The sequence below is a fragment of the Aspergillus undulatus genome (assembly GCF_047715775.1).
Source record: "Aspergillus undulatus strain CBS 261.88 unplaced genomic scaffold BDV17scaffold_98, whole genome shotgun sequence".
Classification (NCBI taxonomy): domain Eukaryota; kingdom Fungi; phylum Ascomycota; class Eurotiomycetes; order Eurotiales; family Aspergillaceae; genus Aspergillus; species Aspergillus undulatus.
The window spans coordinates 1-14,130 of record NW_027396702.1 but is presented as its reverse complement, the minus strand read 5'-3'; the positions used below and the strand labels follow the sequence as shown (position 1 = coordinate 14,130).

Sequence of the window (14,130 nt, the reverse complement as noted above, 5' to 3'; positions counted from 1 at the left end):
GTAAGACCATATGCACCGCCATGTTATCTCCCAAAACTCACCCGTCGTTGCGTTACTCAGCCTCCACATATGTCACAACATTTATCGAATCAACGACCATAACCGCCACCAGGAGGGAACCCTCCCCCCAGCCCAGGGATGCCCATTGGCGCGGACCCAGGAGGCATATGGTTAGGGAACCCTGGTGGTAATGTGATTCCTTGTGCAGCAAGCTGTTTTTGAAGCTCTGCGAGGTCGACCTTGGGCGCATTTACCGGGGGAGTCCCCGAGGTGGGAAGAGTTCCTGAGAAGGGTGGAGCAAAGGGAAATTGGGGGAAGCCGGAGTTCGGAGGGAAGGCGTTTGGTGGAGGCTGAGCCATTGAGGTAGCTAGCCCGGGCGGAGGTGGAGGTTGGACACCGCCGATGCCTGGAAGTAAAGATGATCCCAGCCCGTCTGCCTGAGGTGCACTCTGTATACCAGGAAGACCTGTCGTCGCCGTCTTTCTCTGGTCGACCAGGCTGTCCGCCTCGTCTTCCAGTTCTTGTTCTTCCTCCTCGCGCATTTGTCTCCTTCCAAAGTTGCGGTTCCATGTTCCTTGAGCTTCCGCAGCTTCCTCTCCAATATGGAACCTGTCCTTCAGATAGCTCGTCTCTCCAGGTCTCGCCCGAGACCAGAACCGGGTAAAGTTATCCTTTGACCCGGAAGCGAGAATATGTCCCAGAGGATGCCAGTCCAGAGTCCAGATAGTCGCGGCGTGGGCATACTGTACCCGGTGAGCTGGGAAGATGACTTGAGCCGGTGTATTTGCTGGATCCGGACTATCATATGGTGCGACGGTGGGTATCTGGCCGGGGGGTAGATTAGGCTCGTCGAGTAGGTAGTGATAAAGAGATCCATCTTCGCTGCCCGTTGAGATCAGAGAGCCGTGGACCGGGTGCCATGTTAGCGCCGAGATTGGTTTTTCGTGCCCTCGTAGAATACAAATATCTCGCATCATGCGCAGGTCAAACACTCGCGCCGTTTGGTCTCGCGACGACGTCGCAAGCAGATTGCTGTTTACCCGCGAAAACCTAGTGGCGGTCACTGTGTTCTTGTGACTGTGAAGCGTCGTCAAGCAGCGGGTGGTGCGGGGGTCCCAGAACTTGACCTGGTGGTCCTTCGACCCGGAGACAAGCAGCCCCTTTGTCGGATGCCAGTCGCACGATTTGACATCCCAGTTGTGGCCCGTCAAAACGGTATCACACGTTCTCGCTGTGAAATCGTAGATCTTGAGCGTCGTGTCGTCGGAGGCCGAGAGGAATTTCGTATCGCTCGGTGACCAAGCCAAGTCGCGAACGGCGTCGTGATGCGCGTCGTCTATCGTCTCGACGTTGTTGAAGTTCGGCCTCCAGTATTTCACATCACCTTTTTGTCCTCCCGAAATTAACCAGTCGTTGCTGTGCGACCACGCTAGAGACGTAACTCCTGCTTGCAATTGATCATAATGTGCCTAGGAAAATCAGCCTCTGGGCGCCCACCGCGCCGTAGGGCGACCTACATCCATGACCGTTTCGAAGTTGAATGCCGTGCCGTTCCATAGCATAAACTCTCCGGTATGGCCGCCGGTCAAAAGGCGCCTCCCTTCCGGAGTCCATCTGACAACCGTAATCGGTTTCTTCGACTTTCCGATGGACTGGTGTAGATGCCGTACGGGGATCGTATCTACCGGCGAGTGTATTCGTGCGAGGGGAGGGAGCATCTGCGATAGCAAAAAATCATTAGCCTGTGTCGGTCCCGATGTGCAATGTGCTGAACCAAGCCATAGACATACATCTACCATGTAGCTGGCGCTTGGCCGCTCGACCTCCAACCTATGGCCTCCCTTATATTTCGGTCGCCGGTTGCGCATCCATTGTACCATTGACGATCCATAATCGGTGACCAGTCCTGCGAGCTTTTAGCTTTGTGCCTGGCGATGAGAACGAGCTCCGCAACGTACTCGGTCGGCGAGGCCCTTGACTTCCGCCCTGGCCGCGCCCAAATTGCTGCCCGTCATTTCCGGAGTCGTCGTAATAGGCCATCGCGATGGGAGACCGAAGTTAATAGACAAAGCAGCAGGCGGACTCTGCGACCATGGCAGGGGTGGAAGGTGGAGGAGCCCGGCGGTGAACGGTGTCGATACAACAAATTCTTTTCTGCGAATCAGTACCGACAGAGTACGTAGTAGATAAATGGATGACAATATTATCTCCACAAAATTGGAGAGTTGCAGCAGTAGTGTTGAGTTGAGAACAAGGGAAGACGGACTTTGAAAGCGACGCGGAGAGCGCCAGAATGATTGGGCCGGGACCCGAGCACCCGCACCGAGAGCAAGCCAGCTGCTCTAGCTGCGACAGTTCCAGGTTCTGGAAGCTCTCCGGCCAACAGCTGTCAAGAGCAGCATGCAGGTGGAACAACGGCTCTTATCCCCTGTCGTCTAGTTGAGTCGAGGCCTATGCTCTCCTCATTCCTCAAATTATTCTTATTATTATGAGGAGCCTTGATAACCCCGCCGTGCTGCTCGCTTCTTCCTCTCCTCCGTCATCCTTTGTGCTTATTCGTGCCGGTTGCCTTTCCTCGCACACCAGGCTGTCTCTAGTTACCAATTGACTGGAAGGTCGCCTCCTCAGTACTGTCGATCGATTTTATGATCCAATGTTCTGAATCTATCCCAACTCCGTCCCGCAGGGCTGAGCGTTGTAGAGATACGCTCCGGCTTCACCAAAGTCACATCTATCTGGTCTCCAGCTATCGATATCTCGTCGCTATATATCATCATCTACCTCTATTTCTTATCCATTATTACCGACCCTCATCATTAACGCTTAGAGGACAAGATGGCTGCTGTTGAGCGTTCCTCATCCGCTTCGCGGCCGTCGTCTCCCGAGAGCACTCGCAGTAACAACCATATCGGCTCTACCAATGGCCCTTCCTCTAACGGCGGGTCAGAACATCCTGCCATAAGGAAGACAGCCACATATCGGCACGTTGTAGCTATTCACTCGCAAGTTCGGCACTCATGTCTCAGTCGCGACTATACCAAAGCCACGAGCTTCATAGGGTTTCGGAATCTCATGGTGGTCGTGCTAGGTGAGATGACTATCTATATCGATGCGTGAGTCCTCAGCTGATTCGCCGTGACAGTGGCTATGAACCTTCGTCTAGTGATCGAAAACTTCATGAAGGTGAGGTTTCATGCATATGACGCAATTGCTGCACCCAGCTAAGATATACTTGCAGTATGGTGTTTTGATCTGCATCAAGTGTCATGACTACCGCAAGCAAGACGCCGTCATCGGGTCGATACTTTTTGCGCTGGTTCCGTGCCAATTGCTATGCTCGTATTTTATCGAATTGACCGCATCGAGGCATGCTGTGCGCGTCGTCGGTCGAGCGAAGAAAGAAGACAAGATTTTGAACGAATCTAAACGAACCTGGTTCTTGATTGCGCTACTGCATTCTGTTATCAGCTTTTTCGGTCTGGCTGTGACGAGCTTTATCATATATTATTACGTTAACCATCCCGGCATCGGTACTATCGTCGAGATTCAGGTGATCATAGTGTCGCTCAAGTCATACTCCTATGCATTAACAAACCGCGATCTACGACGCGCCATGCTGGGATCACCATCGACGGATTTTGCTATCCCAGATCTTTACCGATCTTGCCCGTACCCACGAAACATCACGCTTGGAAATCTGGCTTACTTCCTACTGGCACCAACCCTGGTTTACCAGCCAGTTTACCCCCGAACCCCTCGCATCCGCTGGTCGTTCGTGGGGAAGCGTTTGTTCGAGTTTGCTGGCCTCTCGATGGTAATATGGCTGCTTTCTGCGCAATATGCCGCGCCCCTTCTGCGCAACTCGACCGAAAAGATCGCGGTTCTAGACATTGCATCTATTTTGGAGCGAGGGCTGAAGCTTTCCACCATTTCTCTTGTGATCTGGCTTGCCGGATTTTATGCTCTCTTCCAGTCCTTGCTGAATGGGTTAGCCGAAATCATGCGGTTTGGAGACCGCGAATTTTACACGGACTGGTGGAATAGTCCGAGCTTTGGTGTGTACTGGCGGTCGTGGAATCGGCCTGTCTATACCTTCATGAAGCGGCATGTGTATATGCCGCTTGTCACGCGGGGCTGGAATCCGACACTGGCTGGTACTGTAGTCTTTGCTGTCTCTGCCGTGCTGCATGAGGTTCTTGTGGGTGTTCCCACTCATAACCTGATCGGTATGCCCTTAACGTCCTTAACAGCTCTGTCTTGAAGCAAATGCTAACAAAAGACAGGAGTCGCGTTCATGGCGATGATGTTTCAACTGCCATTGATTCTCATGACTGCTCCTTTCCAGAAGCTCAAAAGTCCTCTGGGTAAAGCGATTGGAAATTCGTTTTTCTGGGTGAGTTTTTGTGTCGTTGGACAGCCTTTAGGAACGCTGCTGTATTTCTTCGCGTGGCAAGCGAAATATGGTAGTGTGAGTAAGATGCAAACGTAGGCTGGAATCTTTGGATAGTGTTGGTACTTTTGGTTTGTTTTGGTCAGTACAACCAAGCTAGACATATGCAGCGAATATTAGCGAATCTGTTGTGGCCAAGTATACGTTTCCGCACGCGATTAAACACAACAGCCACAAGTTCAGGATTGTAGATCGTATCCTGGTCATGGCGTTGATTAGTGGTTGATTGATAATCAGTTCGTTGAGCTTCGATGCGGATGCCGGATGGACCGCATACTTGTGACCGAGAAGCTGAACCCCGGAACGCGGCAGACCCGACCCCCCAACTACGGATGAACTATGTGGCCCGTCTCCGCTCGAAGTCAACTATATAACCTCCTTAGTCCTTTCCGCCCAACAATTCTTCATCACGCCATAGCTTCAGGCCAACACGAATTGCACCTCTATAACTCCACCAATTTCTTTATTCCCTTTAAGCTCATTCGCCAATCGCCACTATGGTCGAGATCTCCATCCCCGGGAACTACGGGTACGTCGCTGTCAGCCTGTCTCACCTCATCACTCGCCACCCCTCACGTTGTTTATTCCTGCCTGCTAATCATATCATCTGTTCTATAGCTACGCCATCGTCGTCTCCCTCGGCCTCATCCCCGTCCTCGGCTTCGCTCACGGCGTTGTCGTCGGCACTTTCCGCAAGGCCGCTGGGGTGCCATACCCGCACACTTATGCGACTGTTGAACAATGTAAATCCAACGTACGTTATCACCAATCATCCATTCACAATCCTCATATGACCCCAAAGCACCAGCAAACACCGAGTGCATACTAACATTTGCGAACAGCCCAAAGCCTACCAATTCAACTGCGCGCAACGCGCCCACGCCAACTTCCTAGAGAACGCGCCGCAGACGATGCTTTCGATCCTCGTCGCTGGCGTCAAGTACCCCGAATGGGCGGCTGGCCTCGGCGCCGCGTGGGCGCTTTTCCGCGTGCTGTTCCTGCAAGGATATATCTATAGCGATAAACCGCAGGGCAGGGGGCGGTATAACGGTAGCTTGTTCTGGATTGCGCAGGCAGCGCTTTGGGGTTTGAGTGCTTTTGGGGTTGCGAAGGATCTTATGTAAGGTACTTATCTAGGGACATCCAAATATAGTGTGTAGAGGATTGTATGGGGTTGGAAAAGTGGTTTGTTTGTTTCTTGTACTGTATGTATGGCAATCTGATGTCGCTATCGCTATCGCTATCTTATCGCCCGGGGATGGCAGAGGAGCAAAAATTCCACCGCCGTGGGTGGGGTATATTTTCTTGTACATCCCACTTCAGCTTCACCCCGCCAATCAATTGAAGAACTTCCATCTTTTACGTACATTCCAATAGCCAGAAATCTAATCGCCAGCATGTCTTCGAAATCTCACCTCCCCTACGCAAAGCGCGCAGCAAACCACCCCAACCCCCTCACAGCAAAACTCTTCTCCATCGCCGAAGCAAAGAAAACCAACGTCACCGTCTCCGCCGACGTAACCACAAGCGCTGAGCTCCTCGACCTTGCAGACCGTATGTACCTGTTTAGATCCAAATCCTCTTAGCCCGCCAATTAACCCATTGTCACAACAGGCCTAGGCCCCTACATCGCCGTCCTAAAAACCCACATTGACATTCTCGACGACCTGACACCCCAAACCCTCACATCCCTCCAAGCCGTAGCCGAAAAGCACAACTTCCTCATCTTCGAGGACCGCAAATTCATAGACATCGGCAACACAGTACAAAAGCAATACCACGGTGGTGCACTGCGCATCTCCGAATGGGCACACATCATCAACTGCGCAATCCTACCGGGCGAAGGAATCGTCGAAGCCCTCGCGCAAACAACCCAATCTGAAGGCTTTAAGAATGCACAAGACCGCGGCCTCCTTATTCTCGCTGAGATGACGAGTAAGGGGTCCCTGGCTACGGGGACGTACACGGAGCGCAGTGTGGAGTACGCAAGGAAATATAAGGGATTTGTGATGGGGTTCGTGAGCACGAAGTCCCTGAGCGATATACAGACGCAGGAGCAGGAGAAGTCCGAGGAGGAGGACTTTGTGGTCTTTACGACGGGCGTCAATCTCTCGGATAAGGGGGATAAGTTGGGGCAGCAGTATCAGACTCCCGCGTCGGCGGTGGGGCGCGGCGCGGACTTTATTATTGCGGGGAGGGGGATCTATAAGGCTGCTGATCCGGTTGAGGCGGCCAAGAGGTATCGCGAGGAGGGGTGGAAGGCTTATTTGGAGAGGGTTGGGGGGCAGTGACTTGGTTTGGGAAAAGCTTGATGGAGATATTTGGTTGAGCTGGACTGGGATAGTGTACATATTGTCTGGAGGAGATTATGTCCTGCAGACTTGCATGAAATCCATTAAACATCATATCGCTGAGGAACCAGATTTCTGGGATGGATGCCACTCCCATCTACGGTTTAATTGACCCGGACTCATACCAAGAGAGCTCTCTCTACAGATCCTATCCTAAGATACTAAACCTCACAATTTCGACCGCACTGGCCTTACATATTGTCCTGCTATTTCAATAATTCGAAAGTTGCACACACACACACACACACACACACACACACACACACGCACACACACACACGCACGCACGCTACACCTGACACCTTCCGTTTTTCGTTGGAATAGAGGGGCGCCTTCTGGAAACACCCGCCTACCAATTGACACAACGAGCTCCGCCAACTGTCAAAAGAGCTCTACGACATCTTGGCCATCTCTGACTCAGTCCATTCGCCCCCCAAGAGTACTAATGAGCTCAGTGACACTATGTAGCCAAGCTTTCCTAGCGGAGAATCGCAGCCACAAGGCGGAGGCCAAAGGCTGGAGTGGGTGTCATTGCAGTTCTGTGGAGAGTCGAGCTTCAGTATCTCCACGCATAGAGATGGGATTTCAGTGATGTAAGCATTAATGAGGTTCTTTCTGGTGATGCATCTCGCGAGAAGCAACTGCAACTCAGCCTGCAGCAGATAAATATAGCAAGTTTTCACACCCTCCGTACGTGATCGGATGGGCGGGGGCGGCGGCCATGATAAGGGATAAGATAAGAGAATCGCCTATCTTATCTCCCGCGTCCTCACCTCACGTTTCCTGACGGGTGCTCAGTCTATGGTAGAAATCGGCTGCATTGCTGGTCGGTGCGGATGGGGGTGTTGAAGATTATCATGGTAACACTCGGAACTTGGCCATGCATACAGAGCACACGATATGTGGTTAGAGCACGTACGAGCTAGTTATGATCCTGGACTAGTCCTTACTTCTACCTGATCTCCGCTTCACTGAGCGAAAGGACGCCTGCGGATGGTGTGCTACTGGAATCGCTCGTTGCTTTGATAGTTTTGATGGAAAGCAAGGGACAGATTTGCTAGAGGTATATACACAGTGACATTCCTGGTCTCTTTGAACAAACAGACAAAACGAAACAGAAAAGGATAGAACAGAACAAAACAAAACAAAACAAAAGCCAACACGATCTAAGAGTATCAAAAGAGCGACAGTTTCAAGATAGCAGAATGGGAACAGAGATAGCAGACAGCTTGACGATGCAAAAGCCAAAAGCAATACAAAACAGAAGCCAACGCGATCTAAGATCAGCAAGGGAGCGACAGTTATGCAATAGCGAAACGGAAACACAAAATAGCAGACAGATTAATGAGGCATAAAAGCAAATAAATCAAACATGACAAAAGAAAAGGACGATCAAGAATACCATCCAACAGACCTCCGCCAATGACCCCTCATCCGCGGTGGCTACCGAACCCTTGAGTGCCCAAGGTAGTCAAGCACTTGGGCGTTCCGATGTAGGGTGCTGATCAGGCGCTCGGTTTCCGGATGGCGCGTGTTCTCACCAAGGACAGTCATGAGGAAGGCAGTGGGGTGAAAGGTCAGTCATTCCCTTAGGGAATCCATGGGCGTTGCAGGACCAACACGGGTCTAGTCAAGGAACTTTTAACCACTGTATTATAGTACGCAATGTTCACTGACCTTCCAACGAGAATAACTACCTGGAGGAAACTGTTAGCCAACCATCGCCCTGCTGCATTGGAGAGAGAGAGAGAAGGAATGATATGTTGCTGTCTTGTTACAGCGACTTACCTGATTTGCATTCCCTATCCTTGCGTTAATTCCCTGGCAAGCTTGGGATATATTTTGGAAACCCTCGAAAGGCCCTCTTCGAAAGGATTTTCCGTGCTTATTTGTATGTCAAGGCATACCAGATCCTATCAACGAGGTCAGATGCTTTCCCGCATACTCCAGAGCAACATGAAGGACTCACAGCACAAGTGTTGAAGATTCTGACAATGATAAACCAATCCCCGGCCTAGATGCCACGTCGCTGATCAATAAAATTAACTCATGACGGGAATTTATGCGTTCACTTCGTGGCGACGGGACGATCTGACGTTCGCAAGTACGTTGGTCCTCAGATCGGTGAGATATTGAAGCCGACGCTCAAGATCGTTCGGATTATGTACTAGCATCAAGCCGATAAGTGAATTGTTTAGACCAACTTGGTCCAGCGATTGGCCTCCGACGTTGTTATGAACCGCGAACCCTGCATACCGTGGGTGAGTAGGCTCGACCAACACTAGCGTGGCAGTATAGGTTGAGAGTGACTCACATGTGTAGAAGGAGAGAAAATTGAGGTAAATGATCATGTGCGGTGGCTCAGAAGCCGCCAGTCCGCTCCTGGTCGTAGGCATGATGAGAAAATTGACGTCTAGACAAGGGAAACAGTATGTGAGGAAGGGTATGCGAGGAAGGGTATGCGAGGAAGGGACAATTGCGAGTGCAACATGTCGCCCCCTCCCTCCCATATATGCCTTTGCGGAAAAATAGGTTATTAGGCCATGGGCAGGCAACAGAGTACAGTCGGACACATTTCGTTTCATCATAAGCGATGTCTCTCTGTTCTGTTCAAGCTGGCCTGCGTCAGGATTAATCAGACAGAGGCAGCCGCGGAGGAGACCATCACGGAAGCAGTCCAGACTTCCAGAAAGTTGCTCGTGGTTCAAGCCACGCACTTGGCGCAAGTTGCGGTGAGGCTAACGTTCATGTCGCGATCCTCCCCAAGGTGTGACGTCTGATTGAAGCCATGAGGCCTGACGCTTCGCAAAAGAGCTGACCAACACGAGGTCGCCAATGTATCGGCAAGAAGACGAACTGCGTAGGATTTAATATGGATGACACACTCGAAAGGCCGGGCGACATAGCTGGAGCGAGAAGGCGCAAAAAAATGGCTGGGAAAAGTGGGGAGGGTCTTTCGAGACAGGAGACTAGCTGGCAAAGTTCAGCAACGACTCCTTTAGGTCCAGAGACAGACAGACATAAAGATAGACAGAGGAAAATGAAGGGAGGACACCGGCCCACGGGCTCAGTTAGCAGGAGAGTAAGCGACAAATGTAGAGGCGAGACATCTCAGAAGTTACCCGATCTGCAGCCATGTCCACTCGCTTTTGTCTGTCTTGTCCATTCCCATATCCGTATCCTTGTAAATTTAACCTGCTCTCTGGTAGCCAATGGCAAATGAGCCTGCTTGCAATGGTTGGTGGAGATTATCGAGTCTTCATCGGGCGAGGCAGTGTCTGTTTTTGGATGTGAGAGAAAAAACAAAGACGTCAAAAGGTTGCTAATAATGGCGTCCAGTGTGTCAATAATAATCATGCATCCACCCTCTATGTGCGCGTTTGTTTGTTCAACGCCATCCCCCTCGCATCCCACCGTCCTCACCACTGGGTATTTAGAGCAGCCATGGCTCCTTCAGAAGAAGGCCTCAGCTTGCTGTACGACTTGTTATTCCCATTTCATCTCCAACGGTTAACATTAACATTAACGCAGCCACCGTATTTGTATAAGCCTGACCTCTCTCCTTCAAACCACCACACGCCTTCTCTTGCTTCTTTCCCACTCGTATCCTTTCTCGCCAAGTACGTACGCAGCCACCCCTCGACTCTGCCGTGCAGGGGGCTACCCAGTGATTCCTGCTCCCAGGACTGCGCCATCCACACCAACCCGACTCTTCCGCCTCCTTCCAGCTGCGGAGATACTCCAGATACAGAATCTTTGGCGTGGCTGATCATCTGAACAATTGGGGCATCATAGTTCTGGTGTTATTACTTTACCGATCTATGAGCTACCCAGCAACCGCGAATTGCACAACACCGCCGCCGATTACTGAAACTGCCGGGGCCCTTACGTACGTTGGCCGCGCCATGCTGTCTGGGGTTATACCCCAGAAGTTACTTATAATCACTTTATCTGTCTAAATGTGGTCCTTTATTTTCAACCTTAAAGGCTCTGAAGCCCTAAGAATTCCGCCGTTTCCGCAATCAGAGGGCTATCTCTCAGGTAGCTTTGGTCATTACAAAGGCATTTAGTCGCACCGCAGAAAGATTGCCTTACTCCATAGAAGATATAAGTTAGTTTAATCCAAGGCCTGGAGAATTGTTCTTGTGTTACTAGAGCCAGGAGCCGTTGCTGCTCCAGTATCTACTTAGGCAGGCAGTCGAAGCGGAGCTGAAAGAAATATGGACTCTTCAAGGGCTTCATTAGCCCGTTGTGTATCAGGAATGCAATAAGAGTATTGACTCAACATCAAATGACCAATCCGCGCACAGAGATCAAAAGAATGTGTTGGGGGTCACAGTCCTACATATTTAGCAACAAAGAAGTTGGAAGTCTTCTGTGTCTTCATTCACTAGTATTAAATTACCATTATTGTACTTTGGATCATGCGCAAGAACATAGTAGAGCTTGCCAGATACAATAATGAGATAACAATAATGGAGTTGAAGAGAAATTTATTCTTTCAAAGTAAGAAAACGTCAGGGCCGTTCAAAATGCACGGCCGGCGAGTTTCTTTCATCAAAAGCACTGGAATTATATAGCCTTCAACTTCATATATCCTTGAAGATTCCACTGTTTTTCAAGCCCTTAGGCTATAAGTATTCGACGGAGGTGGTAGCTCCAACCTAAGTTTGATCTATATAGGCCTATCTAAGATTATTATTATCTGTACGGGCCATAGTATGCGCCCCAAAGTGCTTTCCCATGTCCGTTGAAGACACTTTAAGCCCCTCCCTTGTATCCCTGGTGTTTTTTCTAGGAAAGAGGACAAGCGGTCGCTGGGTGCCCCAGACTGAGGCGTAGATAAGTGCTACGAAAGCACCTAAATTCGTTTCGAGGGGCTCAAGTATTTTGGCTTTATGAGGTAAGCGAGGATGCAGTAGCGCGAGCCGGATATGAGAGTCTCTTGCAGAGATGTTATGGCCCTGACTTCGGACCGAGCGGGGGCCGTTTACGACTCGAGGCTTAGGCATCCCCGGCACCATATTGGAATAAGACATGGCATGCTGATGTAGTCTCCAATTTTGAGACCCGTTGCCGTTATCTTTCAGAGGTGTCGTCCATAATCCTTTAGGGGCCACACAGATTCAAGGTTCACGTCATTGCAAATGAACGCATGATGACTTTGTTTTGTCTACTGAGCTAGGGAAAGAAATTTTACAAGCTCATCCATTATGGTTTTTTCTCGTTCTGCAAGGTAAACTAGAAAGGCAGGCTCAAGGATCGTTATTGTATAAATGCTGTAGACGACATTCATTAGCAGCGACCCAGGATTCTATCAAGTAACGTCATCTACACATGCTTTGGGCAAACAACTCAACTGTCTGAGTCTGAAGGCAGAGCAGATGGAGGGGCTGGATGCCCGGACTCAAGATGCGGGGCTATAGTCATATGGGTTTTCTCAGAAACACATCAATCCGCAAAGGTCGGCTCAGCGTGAAAGAGATCGAAAGTTGTTTCGCTGCGCCGCGGACATGAAGGGGCACACCTTTCCTCCAATCTGTCGGTTGGAGTTGTTATGTACCTGTAGTGTCACGGGCCTCCGAGGCACAGTGGTGAATATCCCAAAATTAGCCCTAATTCCTCCTGCTAAGCGTAATTTCAACCAAGTCTCACCACTTTTATTCCACTGCAACACCTGATAGCCCATGCCCGTCCCTGCCACCCAGCCAAGGCATGGTGGATTCGAATCGAAGATCGTAGCGTGGAACTGTGATGCGTAAGCAGAGGTGGGCGAAGCAGTCCGACGAGAGGTTCGTCGGCGAGGAGTGAGGAAGTTAGGGTTAACAGCAGCAGAGAAGAGTGAAGGTGTGCCAAGCCGCCCCGACCACGACCACCACCACCGAGCAAGGAAACAGTGCAAGAAGAATAAACAACGCAAAAAGATGAACTATGAGATTCCGTGCCACCCCGACCGCCCACCAGGCATGGGAGAGCGAAAGAGAGATGTTGATTGGAGAGCGTAGGGTATGCGGTATAAGTAGAATGATTAGGGAGAAGATGAAATGAGAGCGGGGAGGAGAAGAAGATGATGATTTAGGTGGATTTGTAGAAATGTGAAGAGTCAAGGAACCGCAAGTATAATTATACATGCAGTTAGCATGAGTGTATAGTAGTTGATGGGGTACTTATCGAGGAGCACGGTTCCCTGGAAAAATAGCGTGATAATGCAAGCATTAGCCAATATACCACCAGAATCCAAAATCAATGAAGAACAGTTCAGAGAATCGCCATTACCCGACGCCTGCACCTTCCCGTGCCCGATAAACCAGCTCGCCAGCTACCAAATCAGAGTCTAGAGACGATCGAGTCGATTCAAGATGTTAGCCAACTCTACAAGCTCTCCCAAATTAGCCAGGCGCTTGTCATCACCGAAACCCCCATCCGCCCACCCCCGGCGTCGGATAACCCAGGCCCGTCCCAGCCACCCAACCAGGACCTGGGGAGATCGAGTGCATGCAAGATGTTAGCAACTCTACAAGCTCTCCCAAATCGGCACGGCAAGCACTTGCCATTACCAAACCCCCCAAACCCCAGCGTCAGTTAGCCCAACTTCTATCAAACTATGAAATGATCACTGACCCATCCGTTCCACATTTGATGGCCATTCCGCCTCCCGCCAAGGCATGAGGTAGTCGAACGCTTGAAGTTGAGTTGGTCGAGGTCGATTTCACCACACGCCCACCCACGGCTAGTCAAGGAAATCGATGATGTATCGTTCAGTCGCCAGTCTGTCAACCTCAGTACGAAGGAAGGGGACACTTACTTCATGACGGGAAAGGGCAATCCAACAATGCCCGAATACCCAGGCCCGTCCCTGCCACCCCACCAGGACCTGTTTGTTGCGATGGCCTGTGAAGAGGTGAGAAGGTCGAGACGGGAAGGGGAGGAGAAGGCGAAGGTTGAGTATGGGGGAGGGGAGAGGAAGGACTAAACAAAAAAAAGAAAAAGAGACAAAGAGACAACAAAACGACAAAACGACAGAAATGGCAAATAGATAGCAAATAGATGGCAAGAAGAAGGTGACCCTGGCCCAGCCCAACCGCCCAACCATGGACCTAGGTAGCGGATAGACTGTGTTAGATGGCAGGAGATGAGGTAGTAGGATATGATGTAGTATGATATGAGGTGGGGAGATGGCAGAAGAAAAGCGCAAGCAGGAAGGAAGAGAACGCGAGAAAAAAAAAACCGAAACATGCAACAGATAGCAGAGAAATAGACAGCATGCAAATGGCAAAGATGGCAAAAAAAAAAAAAAAAAAAAAAAAAAAAAAAAAAAAAAAAAAAAAA

General features: G+C 50.4%; 5 protein-coding genes across 5 annotated transcripts; 3 read left to right on the top strand and 2 right to left on the bottom strand.

Moving 5' to 3' along the window:
- Nucleotides 1–89: 89 nt before the first annotated feature.
- BDV17DRAFT_285565 (WD40 repeat domain-containing protein) lies at nt 90–2,040 on the bottom strand (the record flags this gene model as incomplete). The annotated part of the gene is made up of 4 exons (XM_073760734.1): nt 90–1,469; nt 1,518–1,718; nt 1,791–1,906; nt 1,959–2,040. 4 exons carry the CDS (start codon nt 2,038–2,040, stop codon nt 90–92), a joined length of 1,779 nt encoding a protein of 592 aa, XP_073610074.1.
- A 345-nt stretch (nt 2,041–2,385) lies between these two features.
- Nucleotides 2,386–4,761, top strand: BDV17DRAFT_277634 (putative diacylglycerol O-acyltransferase (DgaT)). Its single transcript, XM_073759450.1, has 4 exons — nt 2,386–3,088; nt 3,143–3,183; nt 3,239–4,226; nt 4,284–4,761. The coding sequence occupies exons 1-4, from the start codon at nt 2,836–2,838 to the stop codon at nt 4,487–4,489; spliced, it is 1,488 nt and encodes a 495-aa protein (XP_073610073.1). The 5' UTR covers nt 2,386–2,835; the 3' UTR covers nt 4,490–4,761.
- Nucleotides 4,762–4,947: 186 nt separating this feature from the next.
- Nucleotides 4,948–5,574, top strand: BDV17DRAFT_296533 (MAPEG family protein; the record flags this gene model as incomplete). Its single annotated transcript, XM_073763312.1, has 3 exons — nt 4,948–4,979; nt 5,069–5,204; nt 5,293–5,574. 3 exons carry the CDS (start codon nt 4,948–4,950, stop codon nt 5,572–5,574), a joined length of 450 nt encoding a protein of 149 aa, XP_073610072.1.
- Nucleotides 5,547–6,834, top strand: pyrG (orotidine-5'-phosphate decarboxylase pyrG). Its single transcript, XM_073756067.1, has 2 exons — nt 5,547–6,004; nt 6,065–6,834. The coding sequence occupies exons 1-2, from the start codon at nt 5,848–5,850 to the stop codon at nt 6,739–6,741; spliced, it is 834 nt and encodes a 277-aa protein (XP_073610071.1). The 5' UTR covers nt 5,547–5,847; the 3' UTR covers nt 6,742–6,834.
- A 6,666-nt stretch (nt 6,835–13,500) lies between these two features.
- On the bottom strand, nt 13,501–14,089 carry BDV17DRAFT_247890 (uncharacterized protein). The gene has a single exon (XM_073756066.1). It carries the CDS (start codon nt 13,892–13,894, stop codon nt 13,532–13,534), a length of 363 nt encoding a protein of 120 aa, XP_073610070.1. The 5' UTR covers nt 13,895–14,089; the 3' UTR covers nt 13,501–13,531.
- Between the last annotated feature and the right edge of the window lie 41 nt (nt 14,090–14,130).